General features: G+C 53.2%; 5 protein-coding genes across 6 annotated transcripts; 3 read left to right on the top strand and 2 right to left on the bottom strand.

Annotated features, from left to right (window-relative positions):
• Positions 1–372: 372 nt before the first annotated feature.
• Positions 373–755, top strand: PV06_03244 (uncharacterized protein; the record flags this gene model as incomplete). Its single annotated transcript, XM_016404007.1, has 2 exons — positions 373–546; positions 627–755. The coding sequence occupies 2 exons, from the start codon at positions 373–375 to the stop codon at positions 753–755; spliced, it is 303 nt and encodes a 100-aa protein (XP_016265012.1).
• Positions 756–785: 30 nt separating this feature from the next.
• Positions 786–1,756, top strand: PV06_03245 (uncharacterized protein; the record flags this gene model as incomplete). The annotated part of the gene is made up of 1 exon (XM_016404008.1): positions 786–1,756. The coding sequence occupies one exon, from the start codon at positions 786–788 to the stop codon at positions 1,524–1,526; it is 741 nt and encodes a 246-aa protein (XP_016265013.1). The 3' UTR covers positions 1,527–1,756.
• PV06_03246 lies at positions 1,628–2,938 on the bottom strand. 2 transcript variants are annotated; one of them, XM_016404010.1, is made up of 4 exons: positions 2,904–2,938; positions 2,562–2,819; positions 2,374–2,458; positions 1,628–2,289 (listed from the first exon to the last, which is right to left on the bottom strand). In XM_016404010.1, exons 2-4 carry the CDS (start codon positions 2,635–2,637, stop codon positions 1,731–1,733), a joined length of 720 nt encoding a protein of 239 aa, XP_016265015.1. In that variant the 5' UTR covers positions 2,638–2,819; positions 2,904–2,938; the 3' UTR covers positions 1,628–1,730. The 2 variants fall into 2 exon arrangements, with proteins under 2 accessions (XP_016265015.1, XP_016265014.1); XM_016404009.1 differs by lacking the exon at positions 2,904–2,938 and having other exon boundaries at positions 2,562–2,857.
• A 3,772-nt stretch (positions 2,939–6,710) lies between these two features.
• Positions 6,711–8,064, top strand: PV06_03247 (uncharacterized protein; the record flags this gene model as incomplete). Its single annotated transcript, XM_016404011.1, has 1 exon — positions 6,711–8,064. One exon carries the CDS (start codon positions 6,711–6,713, stop codon positions 7,929–7,931), a length of 1,221 nt encoding a protein of 406 aa, XP_016265016.1. The 3' UTR covers positions 7,932–8,064.
• A 280-nt stretch (positions 8,065–8,344) lies between these two features.
• PV06_03248 (uncharacterized protein) lies at positions 8,345–11,686 on the bottom strand. Its single transcript, XM_016404012.1, has one exon. It carries the CDS (start codon positions 11,442–11,444, stop codon positions 8,748–8,750), a length of 2,697 nt encoding a protein of 898 aa, XP_016265017.1. The 5' UTR covers positions 11,445–11,686; the 3' UTR covers positions 8,345–8,747.
• Between the last annotated feature and the right edge of the window lie 451 nt (positions 11,687–12,137).

Here is a 12,137-nt window from a genome sequence, read left to right on the forward strand (position 1 = left end):
ATCCCCTGGTGGGGTCAGGCTATGATGGCGAATACTGTTCCCGAAAGTCGGTAGGATAGTTGCTTCGAACCCCCCCTGGGTCGGCAGATTGAAGTCATCAAGTCGACGGATAAGTGATGCCGGTATATCCAATAAGAATTTATGACTACCCCAGTTTTGTGATCATACGATGATTTCAAATCATCTTACAGCACAAGCATTGCATCTATCTTGACCTCTACCAGCGTATTGCACATTGAGTATTGTACGTGAGCTTTTCAAGACAGACCATAAAAGCAGGATCATCGTCGAGAACTGGACAACCAATCGTCCTACACCCGGCAAGAAACAACTCCCTTCCAAGCCAACCCTTCCGACTTCGACACTGCAACCATGTCTCTGCCCAAAACGACCGACTCCTGGGTCATCCACAGCACCGAGACTTCCGGTGGCTTCAACAATGTGAAACTCGAAAAGGGCCGGCCGCTTCCAGCACTCGGAGAACATGACTGCCTAGTCCAGATCCAGGCCGTTTCTCTAAACTACAGAGACCTCGTGATACCGAAGGTTTGTTTCCCCCCCTTCTGGTTTTATGAGTACCAAAACCTTCCCCGTCAAAACAAGCACTAGCTCACACCGTTCGTCAGGGCTTGTACCCACTCCCGTTGAACCTCCCGGTGGTGGCGTGTTCGGACGGCGCTGGCCGTGTGCTCGCCGTCGGACCCAAAGTCACGCAGTTCGAAAAGGGCGACAAGGTGGCCACCTTGTTCACGTAGGCACACCAGGCCGGACCGATCACGGCGGAAATGACCGCCACCACCCTCGGCGGAGCCGTGGACGGCACGCTCACCCAGTACGCCGTCTTTCCCGAGTCGGGTCTCGTCCGGGCACCGTCGAACCTGACGCCCACGGAGACGGGGACCCTGACCTGCGCGCCCCTGACGGCGTGGAACGCGCTGTACGGCCTCGAGTCCAAGGCGCTGCGGCCGGGCCAGGTCGTCCTCACGCAGGGGACGGGCGGCGTGTCCCTCGCGGCCATCCAGTTCGCCAAGGCGGCCGGCGCCACCGTCATCGCGACGACGTCGTCCGCGGAAAAGGCCAAGCGCCTGGAGAAGCTCGGCGCCGACGTCGTCATCAACTACAAGGAGGACCCGAACTGGGGCGAGACGGCCAAGCGGTTGTCCCCGGGAAAGGCGGGCGTCGACTTCGTGATCGAGGTCGGCGGCCCCGGCACCATGGAGCAGTCCCTCAAGGCCGTCAAGATGGAAGGAATCATCGCCGTGATCGGCTTCCTCGGCGGGCCCAAGGCTGAGAACGAGCCCAGCCCGCTCGCGGCGTTGGGGGCGGGCTGCATCATCCGCGGCATCCTCATCGGATCCAAGGCACAGATGAACGCGATGAACAGGGCGATCGAGGCGAACAACATCCGTCCCCTCGTGGACGAAAAGACGTTTTCTTTCGAGAACGCCCTCGAAGCGTACGAGTATCAATGGCAGCAAAAGCAATTTGGAAAAGTCGTCATTCAATTACCTGGAGCCGGAGCGTAAAAGAAGGTTCGGGAGAGTTTGCGGTTCGCATCATCTTACCCCTACCGTATGTAATGTAGAAACCTATCTTGTGTATATATCTATATACATGACAATACTTTCTCCGACTTGAGCGTTGTGATTCATATCTGGCTCATTTGAGGCGATGGTCATGGTCATGATGATGATGATGATGATGATGATGATGTCGACGCCTTTTTCAAATCAGTAACTGTCCCGATCGAGCCAACCTTTAGCTTCGGCCGCCTGGTACTGCTTCTTCAGTCGCTCCCCCCCTTCCAAGCTGTAGATTTTCTCGACAGCCCCCAAACCTTTCAACATCCTGAGGAAGGAAATTACGACGAAATCGGCGTAACACGGGGTTTCGCCCTCGAAAAAGGGTCCGTCGGTCTCGGCCAACATGTCGGCGAGCTCGCGGATGTGAGGTTGGGCGTCCTTGATGCTCTGGTCGCCCGTCCTGCCGAACTCGTCGAGGGACTTGCCGATCGCCTTTTCGCGGCTGGTGACAAAGTGCTCGACGCTGCGGGGGTTGAGGAAGACCTTGGGCACCAGGGGGATGAAGACGGGCCTCATCTTCCCGAGGCAGTTGAGGATGGCGGCGTCGACGGGGGCCTGGTATTTCGAGTCGATGTGCATGGAAGGGGTCGGGAAGACTCGTTCCAGGGCGTCGGCGATGCGACGTGACTCCATCACGTAACTGCCGTCGGGCATCTTCACCGTCGGCGAAGTATATTTGAATCCCGTCTCGTTGGGTGGAATGCCACTAATCATCACAGAAGAAAGACATGTGAGTCATTGTCCGTACAAAAAAAGAATGGTCATTACCTTTGGGTACGTAATGACTTACAATTTTTCAAACTTGGGTGCTAGGTCAGGGTACTCTGTCCATTCGGTCTTGTACGGGATGTTTTTGTAGTTGAGGTAAAGTCTCGCTACAAGTGATGGTTGTACGGGTTAGATTCAAGTGATAATGAGCCGTGGTATGACAAGACAGGACGAGGATGATAACCACCAAGTAAACAGGTCAAGACTTACTCTTCCACGGGTTCAAACTCCATGCTGTCCCTTGTTTCGAAGGTAGGTCGTAAAAGATGACCTGTTGGTCCGACATTTTTTTTTGTTCTGGCTGATGAGTTGAGTTGCCTTGCCAGAAGGTGTTTGTTTGTTTGTACGAATATAGTTTGTCGAGTTCGAGATTGAGCCTTGACAACAAAATAATAAATCTCGAAGAGAGAAAATTAAAAGATAGCTGCTTTTATCGAATGTGCCAAAAGAGGTGTTGAACCGATATCTCTTGCCGGTCTGTGAACAATCAACTCGGTGGACATGGGCGCAACCTTTTATGACATCGGGGCGGTTGGCTAGACAAGTACCTACTGTACCCATTGTACCCGGACTCCATAGAGTACCCCGAGTCATTTTCAACCCACTTTCGAGTGAAGTACGCCTGCGAGTCACGAGTTGTTTGCCAATCTTCCCCTACGGGCACCCAGTTCTGATCTCCATATTTTTTTTCCCGAGAGGCCAGATTGGGAAACACGACCAAAAACGAATTCTCCATGACCTCGGCAATCCCCCCCCGCATTGCAGAAGAATGCCGACCTGGCCACGGGAAGCCTGTCATTGGTGCTGGGAAGAGGACCGGGAAGAAAGATAGCAAACATGTAAAGCAGACACAAAAGTGTGACATTTGTCAGCAGGAGCCTTGATAGCGTCCGTAGGTCCGCAGGCGCGTACAGAACTGCAACAGAGAAGCGAGGAGGGCACATTGTACTGTTCGGCCTCGGGGAAAAGCAAAATTCACCGATAGGGAAGAAGCTGGTACATTTGTCAAAAACAATTCAGACACCTTTGTTACTGTACCAAAATGACAAAAATGACAAAAATTGCTGTCTGGTATAATAACAACAGCTACTCGTACTTGGGTATCCGTATGTTTCACCCTGATACATACATCATCGTTGTCGCACAAAGCCAAAACCAGTTACTGAACTGCCCGTCACTGAACCGCACAATTTCTTAATCTCCAAGACCACGTTTTCCGTCACCGTCAGCGTCAATGCGAGGATCTAATCTTTCTCTCAAGGTGGGCTTGGTGTTGGTAGTGCTATTGATGTTGTCGCGACCCATCTTATTAGATCCAACCTCCTTTCGCTGCAGGTCATCACCGAAACCACCGATGCCGGAATCCCCACGGTGGCGAGACTTCTCAGTGAGGCCACTATCGATGCCAGTGCCAGTGGTTCCCGCGGTACCAGTTTGGTTGCGCGTGTTAATATCATTGCCCATACCCATGCCAGTGTTGGTGCCAGTATGGTTGCGAGAGCTAATATCATTGCCCATGCCCATGCCGGTGTTGCCAGTATTGCCAGTATGAGTGCCGGTATGAGTGCCGGTGCCGCCGACACCAGTGCCCATACCGGTATGAGTGGTGTTCGAGGTGCTAGTGTGATTACCACTCAACGCCTCCTTAGCTTCGAGACCGAGCTTGTCAAAGGTTGTCGAGAGCTTTTCGTTGTACTTGCGGGGAGGACCATCGTATTCTTCGTGAGCGCCGTGCTTGCCTCCGGTGAGGACACCGCCAGCGGTCTTGAACTCCTCCAAGGTCTTCATGGGCAACGCGGACAAACCATGATGCTCGGCAGCGGCGTGGTGGGTTCTGTGTTTGTTAGCCAGGTCCGCCTTTGCAAGGCGACTATACTTACTCGTGGACAGGTTTCGTGGTGTGGACAACTTCTGGTTGGATGGTTTCCTTGTGGACGACGGGAATAACAGTCTCGTGGACATGATGGTGAACGTGCTCACCAGTGACAGAAGGAGCAGCAGCTTGTGTGTGGCGCACCTGCTCGGTCGTCCTGTGGTCTTTGAAATGACCAAGCTCAGCGTTGAGCTTCATCTCGGTGTCTTTAGGATTGTCATGGTGATACTCTCGTTCTTCGCCAGGGAGGATGTTGTGGGTGTGCTTCTCGGGCAACCTTTCCTGATGCTGGAGAGGCTGGACTGTGGTGTGGTAATGGTGTTGATGAACCTCACGGTCGATAGCTTCAGTGGCCTCCTCGTGACGATGTGGTCTAATGGTCTCTCGAGTCACGGCGGGGTTGACGGTTTCCTCGACGGTGGTGTGGTGGCCCCGATTGCCAGTGATCTTTTGAACGGCTGCTTTGGCTGCTTCCATATTTGCGGACTGTCAGGATGAGGAATCGAGCTTCAAAATCTACGATAGAGTCAGGTTGGAAAGGACAAATGAAGAAGGAAGGAAGCTGAGTTCCAGGAACATGATGGGACTATATACACCGTCATTGAGCAGTGACCAGCGCAAAGGAGATACATCATCAGGATGTGATATCATGGCCATTTCCTGACTCTGACATAGGTGAGCACAAGTACTCCCCGAGAGAGCTAACCCGCCCCAGCATTTACGGTAATGCCGTGTGAAGTGATCAACCGCCCAGGTCCCAAAAGGGACTGTCGATCAGATCGAATGACAGAGTCGTCAATCGAGAGTCGCCCACCGGTATGGGTTTTTGAGCAGGGTGAAGGACAGATATGCATGCACTAGCGTAGTAGGACCGAAGTCTGAAAAAATCCCATGCCGTGCGTGAGGGCGATGATGTGATTGCCAAATCGAGCCCACACAGACTTATGACAAGTACATGTGCTGTGTCCGGGTCTACGAGAACAACGGGCTGCCGCTGTACAAGTGCACCGGTTCCCATAGACACAGAATTGGGCGTTCGAATGATCCTGTACTTCGGACAGCTTCGACGACCGGTGTTCAACCAACTTCCCGGCGTCACCGTGACCACGTCAGCTGAAAAAAGAGACCCCGGATCTCAACTTGCGTCATGAATACTCCATTGAGGTCAATGATGAAAAGTTCCTCCAGTACCATAACGATGTAAGTTGAAGGTGTATGTAGGATGGTGGAGATGCAGCGATGAGTTGAAGGGGTGGAGAGGTGGTCAAAGCCTAGAATGTAGTATTTCAGCTAACACGGTTGAGATCTGTGACCTAGTAGAGATGGATAAAAAATCATGAAGCTTGTTCGACAAGCCACCAAGACAAATACTTCCGGCCAATCGTTCCGTCCACGCTCCAGGCAGCGATCATCACGGCTTTTACTCTTCTGTAGACATGGAGCAGGGATTTTCTGGATGATTTTCTGGGGACTTTCCAATTCCTGACCACCACCTCAATAGCGACTTTTTACGTATATATCCGTTTTCGAACAACCCAGTGGGACAAACAAGGTCAATTATTGTGTATAGCGCAGGGTATTTCGTAGCACGTCTGTCCTTTTCGTCCTGAGAAAAGAAAAAGGCCAGAGACCCCTTTTCCAGGAGGCGCAATCAAGGTGCGGGACTGGGAAAAAGGCTCGCCACATTACCATCACGCATAACTCGGTAATAAATCATCTTCTGGTGATGGGTTTCTGGCCTAGAGCTCTAGCGCCTCAATTTCCAGCAAAGATGCCGAGGAGACCAGGGTTCACCAAGGGTTCGTCAGGGCCTGTATGCCCAATCGCCTAGAAAGTACTCGTGAACTAGGACAGTAGTGGCTCATTTCCCTGCGTGGCCCTTTAGCTGTCTACCAGACGTATGGAGTCAAACTACTCGTACGGAGTACTCCCGTACAACTAAAGGTACAATATCTCCCTAGGAACTGCTCCCTATCTCACCACCGTCCAAGCCGAGACTCGCTTGCGAGCCCGTAGTCACCTTTCCCACGCAAACCTAAGCCCTTTTCTTTCTGCTCCGTACTAATCGGTAACGTGTTTTCTTCACCTACTCGGTACAAGACTCGTGGCATCCAGAATTAGGCCACTAGATTCGCCATTTGCTCGTGGGAGTCTGGGTCAAACCAAGGCGACTAGTATCAGGAGGTAAGCGAAGGCCACAAACAACCTGGTAGGGCTTCTGGGTGTGTTGTTTTCCTTTTGCGCAATCGTGCCCAGCTAATTCCCACTCTCTCCCCCATCGCTACATTTCCCACGTTTTTCTGTTTACTCCATGCCGTAGAAAGAGCCATCGGGGAAAAAGTCATGACGGCAGTTCATTGACGCCGAATGGGATTTCGACATCACAAACTTTTTGACAGGAAACCTGGCGTGGCACGCGATAACTCGTAATTGGTAAGAAGAAGAAAACCCCATAAAGAGTCCCAAATATCCGCCCGCTATACGTCATGTCGGCCGGTCTGAGCGAGACGGCCACTCTCACGTACAACACCGGTCGCAGCAGAGAAGCAAAGAACAGTAGTCGTCAGAGTGCCACTGTCCGTCCACAAAGGTCACGCCGGTTGCAGAAGCGTTCATCTTCCAATGCCTTGACCGTTTCCTCCTCCTCCACCACGACGACTGGCCCGATGGTGCCAATTACGGTCCAACATCCCGACCAAAGCCTCGCAGCCTCGCCTCAGTCACGCAACCAACAAGTCATCCCCCAGCGCTCCTCATCTCTGCGCAAACAACAACGTCCTCCGACCGCCGACGGTGCGACGACAAGAGCCAGATCCAAGCCGTCTGCCGAACAGCTCGGTGTACGACCGCCATCCAGCGGCGCACAGGACCCAGACCAACAAGACACCGCGGCCGTTGCGCACGACCAGAAATCTCCGTCACCTCCTCTGCCTCCCTCTACATCGTCTATTACAAGAGACCAATCAGGCCTCCACCCTCCACGGACACCTCGTCACGTCCCACTCGCACCATTCGATCCCTCGCCTCTCAACCCTCTCTACCACATTCCTTCTCCGGAAATGTCCAGCGGACCCTTTCAACAACAGCCGACATCTCCAGCGTCCTCGTCGTCACCGCCGCCACCGCCACCACCACCACCACCAACAACAATAGCCCCCGCGCAACCCACCACCACGAACTCGGACGCGCCCAAAACCCAGAAGACCGGCCCTCACCTCGACGAACACACGATACCTACCCTCCCGCGGGGCTTCCGCCCGGGAACGTCCAGCCACCAGACGGACGTCGAGACCGTCTGGCGGCCGGCCGTGACGCGCGAGCACGTCAAGGAACACACCGTCGAGGTCGTCCAGGAGCGGGTGACGCGCGAGATCCACGTCCACCACTACTACACGCACGTCCAGCCCGTCCGGGCCGTCGAGGTCCTCCCCGCGCGGCACTTCATCGTCGACCCCGCGACCGGCCAAAAGGTCGAGATCCCGGCCCCCGAAGGGTGGGAGATGCCCGCCGACATGCGCCCGCGGAGGCCGGAGGCCGAGGACCTCCTCGAGCCCGTGACCAGACACTACCTCGTCGACGAGGACCACCCGCAAGGCGTCGCCGAGCCGCCGCCCCGCGACTTCCCCACGCGCAGCCAGTCGGAACTCAACAGGATCGCCAGGGCAAGCCACACGGCCAGGTGGTCGCCTTTTCCAAAAGTCGACTGAAAAACCCGACGAGCTCGCCGGCGACGGTGGTAACCTCAGGAGAGTTCCCAAGCCCCAAAAGCCAAAAGCCCAAAACCTTGTCAGCAGCAGCAATAACAACAACAACAACAACAACAACAACAACAACAACAACAAAAAGAAGATACACGAGATTACATGAAACGATACAATCTTTTATCCTCCTGTACCAGTACTCAAACCATGAATCGCGCCGAGACGGGAAACGCACGTCTTGTAATTGATCACCTACACAACCTCCCGTAACTTACCGAGTAACAACAAACTGTATCATACCATCACAGAGAACATACCTACCTGAGTAATTTGTTTTTCAAGGCCGGGGGGTGGCAATAATGGGTTCCTCTTTTTCTGTTTTTGAAGAAACGAAAGCGAAGGAGTCGGTTTCAAAAGATGGTGTTTTGTCTGTCTGGGATCATTTCCTCCCCCCCATCACACATGTATAATATGTATTTACCAGGTATGTACCTAGAAAGTGCATGAATCTTTGTAGACGTCCTATCCGTAGCGTCAAAATGTATTCCGGTGGCAGCCGAGTTGTAGCCGGTACACATTACTGTAAAGTCACAAATCACATCCAAAGCGCTTGATGGGTCTTTGAAACATGCTTGCAAAAATAGGTTGAAAACAAGAACAAAACAAAAAACGAGACACTATAAAAACTGGGACAAGATGGACCGACTTCGCGAGTCCAATTGGGTATCTTTCCTGTTCCGACTAACAGCAACACCGCCATCACAGTCACGTCTCTCGCGACTGGTTCAAGAACAATCACTTAACCCAGCTCACGCCCTTTTCTCACCTATTGCGATCGACGGGAGTCTGTCTCCAGAGAGTCTCCCCACTCAGTCGACTCACACTGGCGCTAATACTCCTCCACACCGCACCTCCATCTCTCGCCGTGGCCAAGTTTTGACGTCCAGGATGTTGGCCGTCGTCGAGCAAAGGTACGTCATCCCCGGCGTCGACGGCACGGCCTTGTTCGACGTCCTCGTCCCCATCGCGGAGGAGGGTCGGAATTGGAATGGCGGCACTTGCCTCCTCATTGGTCGTCTGTGCAGCGCGTTCCTGCACATCATCACTAGTCTGTTCGCCCTCCGTTGCATCCTCCTCGTTCCGGGAGTCTGTGCGCGCAAGACTCCGCACCACATCACCTTTGCAAATCGGGCATGTACGTCGCCGCGTCACAAGCCAGGGAGTTATGCACTCGGCGTGAAATTCGTGCCCGCATGGTAGAGACATGACTTGGCTCTCGCCGTCGACATATTCCTCCAGACAGACCACGCATTCAATCTGGCGACCAGTGTAGCGCTTGCGTCTGGCGAATTTTGAAGCCGTCTTTTCTGACGGCAAGTTCAGATTGCGAGCTTTGGAAGTAGTCGAGTCTGTACTTCCTGCAAATGCGCCGTTTGTGGTCTGCGATCGTGGTCGGGGGCGCTGAGAGACGTTCTGTGATGTGGAAATAAGGAGGGGTGACGTTGGTGAGGAGGCATCCGGAGATGCCACTTGTGACGATGTAGTCGATGACGCTGTATTCATGGTGTGATACGTACGGACGGGCAAGCGCTCGACAACGGATTTCGGTGCACGCCATCTTCGTCGTCTGATTCGTGAACGCAACAGCAGAAGTGCATAAACCACCGTCAGCGTAACTAAGGGACTGATGACGAGCACGAGCAGCGTATCAAAGAAAGGACTTGTCGACACACTTGTTGGTGTCAAGGTGACCCACAAGCCTGGGTGATCTCCATCATCTTGCTGGCTTGCTATCTTGTGCACTTGCTCAGACCTTGACTTGGCATTCTTTTCCTGTTTTGCGGCAGGTGCCTTGGGTGCTTCTTTGGTTGACTCATCGGATCTGAACAAGTCGAACCAACTTGTCCCTTCTCGGCTTGGAGGAGTGTTAGCGTGCTTTGGCTGCTGTTTCGACTGATCTTCCCCTCTATTGTAGCGGTTTAATTGTTCGGGTTTTTCATGGGCATATTCGCCACTGCCTGGCGTGATACTGCCACCCTTGAGTGCGTCCTCAGCGTGACTAGACGGCTTAACAACATTGGTGGCTTCTGCTTGGCCGTCTTTGCCAGCTTTTGGGTCAGCGACAATGTTGGCTATGCTGTTCGTTGCTTTTGGTGCCACCAAGTCAGTGTCTCTCCAATCCTGAACGCCAATTACGAAGTCGTCCATTCCAGGGTTTTTAGAGCTTGTTGGTTTTGTTCTCAGCGCCGACGTAGATGAAGTGGGAAGGTTGACCGCCGTCTTTACCTTTTTGCTCGACTTTACAGGCACATCGTCGTCCCAATCCTCTACCAGGACCCAGTCGATGTTTCCACTACTTGGTGGCCGGCGGCTATCCTCGACATGTGCGAAACGAGAATTTTCGTTCAAGCCGATGGCGCCGAGGACATTGCTCACCCAGCCCTTATCCGTTTGAGCAGTGGCAGGTGCCTTAGCTGGGACAATGGTTGGTCGCTGGTTCTGAGTGGTTGAAGTGAACACTGGCTTGCCGTCTTGCTGTTTACGGTTATTACCCTTCTCCGGGCCCTTGGATGCTTTGTCCGATCCTTTGACAGAACCAGCTTCATCTTCGCCCGACTCAGGCGGGACTAGCGAGGCCAGGAGATGGGCGGAAGTGTAGGATGTGAACACAGCAGGTATAGTGACATTCGACGTGTCACCCTTAGCGTACATGATTGTCAATTGTGCTCCTCGTTCGTTGTCTCCCACGATAAGGGCAATACCTCCACGACGTTGTGCCCATTTCACCTTTTCCAAAAATCCACATCCGCCCCGGCTAAGCATGACGATCTTCCCGGCGATATCAGCGCTTTCTTGTAAAGATTCAATGTCGGCGTGTGTTGGGTTCTTCTGGTCAGCACCAACATTTGCAGGCTCACCGAGGTGGCCAGGGGTTGCAGGATTCGAATCAGGAAGAGGATGGTGTAAATAGTCGTCCGTTCCGTCGTCCTGTACAATTTCGTGAAGGGATTCCGATCCACCCACACTCCCATCGCCTCCTTGGCCATCACGAACCAGATCTCGCCGCTTCTTAGGGCTTTCCTGCGGTTTGTCGACTTGGGGCAGGTTCTTCTCCCTCTTGGAAGCCTCCTCACCCCAGCCTGGCACGTCAGAGCAGCCCAATTCCCATCCTACAACATGAATATTCTCTTCTTTCAGTAATGCGTCATCCCCGAATCCCTTACCCACCCACAATTGCCCACTGAGCCCCTTTGAGGGTAGACTTGGCCCAAACGCAGCAGGCCTGGCAAGGAAGAATGTAGAATTATCCGCTGTCAGACTTATGATTGCTGAAGGCGGGAATAGACTGGATGGGGTTTGAAACGAGAAGAAGGCTCGCAGACTCCGTTGGCGAGGGGCGTAGCCGGTGTGAAAGGAGTCGGCATTGCTCTTGGAGAAAGAGAAGAGCGAGAAGAAAGTCAAGGCTATTGGGAGCGTTATGAAAAAGGTGAGGAGGAGCAGAAATCGTAGTGGCCTCATTCTGGCAAAGAGAACTTCGCAGGCGGCGGTCTAAGGAGTGGTTGATGGACACGCCATCTGCTTGAAAAAAAAAGGTCGACAGGAGACAGAGCAACGCTGGTAACGCTGGATTAACAACGGTCGCGGTGATAACAGTTGATATGAAAAAAGAATGCTGCGATGAGTTGAAAGGGATGTGAGTGAAGTGTCAATCAAGACTTTGAAGCCTGATCCAGGGTTTTGGACTTGTCATGGGATACAAGTGAGGGCGCAGGCGGGATCCGTATCCGTATCATGGCGACATCCCTGTACATTCTACAAATTGGGGGTAGACTGCTCACGTGAGATAGTCCAGAGTAAGAGAGCCTTTCGCGCAATTCTCGGATCAAACGGGGATGAACTTGGGGAGACGTATTCAGGAGACATACACTTCACTGTGCGTCCCCAGACAGTCTCGGTCTATAAAGTTCACATTCGAGTTCGGTCAGTATACAGGTTTGGCTGAGCACGTCCGCCGCGGACTAGATGTGGTTTTGTTTTACGTGAAGATAGAGGCGCCGCCCACGAATCGTTCTGTGGGCACGAGCGGTTTCTACTTTGAGTATCCTGCATGCTAACATGACAGCTACACCATTCACATTCAATGATGCTGCTACACACAGTGTAGGCCATGCTGTCAAAGAAGCCAGCGGCAAGGACCCTAGAAGTCCCAGG

Source organism: Exophiala oligosperma, assembly GCF_000835515.1.
Source record: "Exophiala oligosperma strain CBS 72588 unplaced genomic scaffold supercont1.3, whole genome shotgun sequence".
In the NCBI taxonomy this organism is placed as follows: Eukaryota; Fungi; Ascomycota; class Eurotiomycetes; order Chaetothyriales; family Herpotrichiellaceae; genus Exophiala; species Exophiala oligosperma.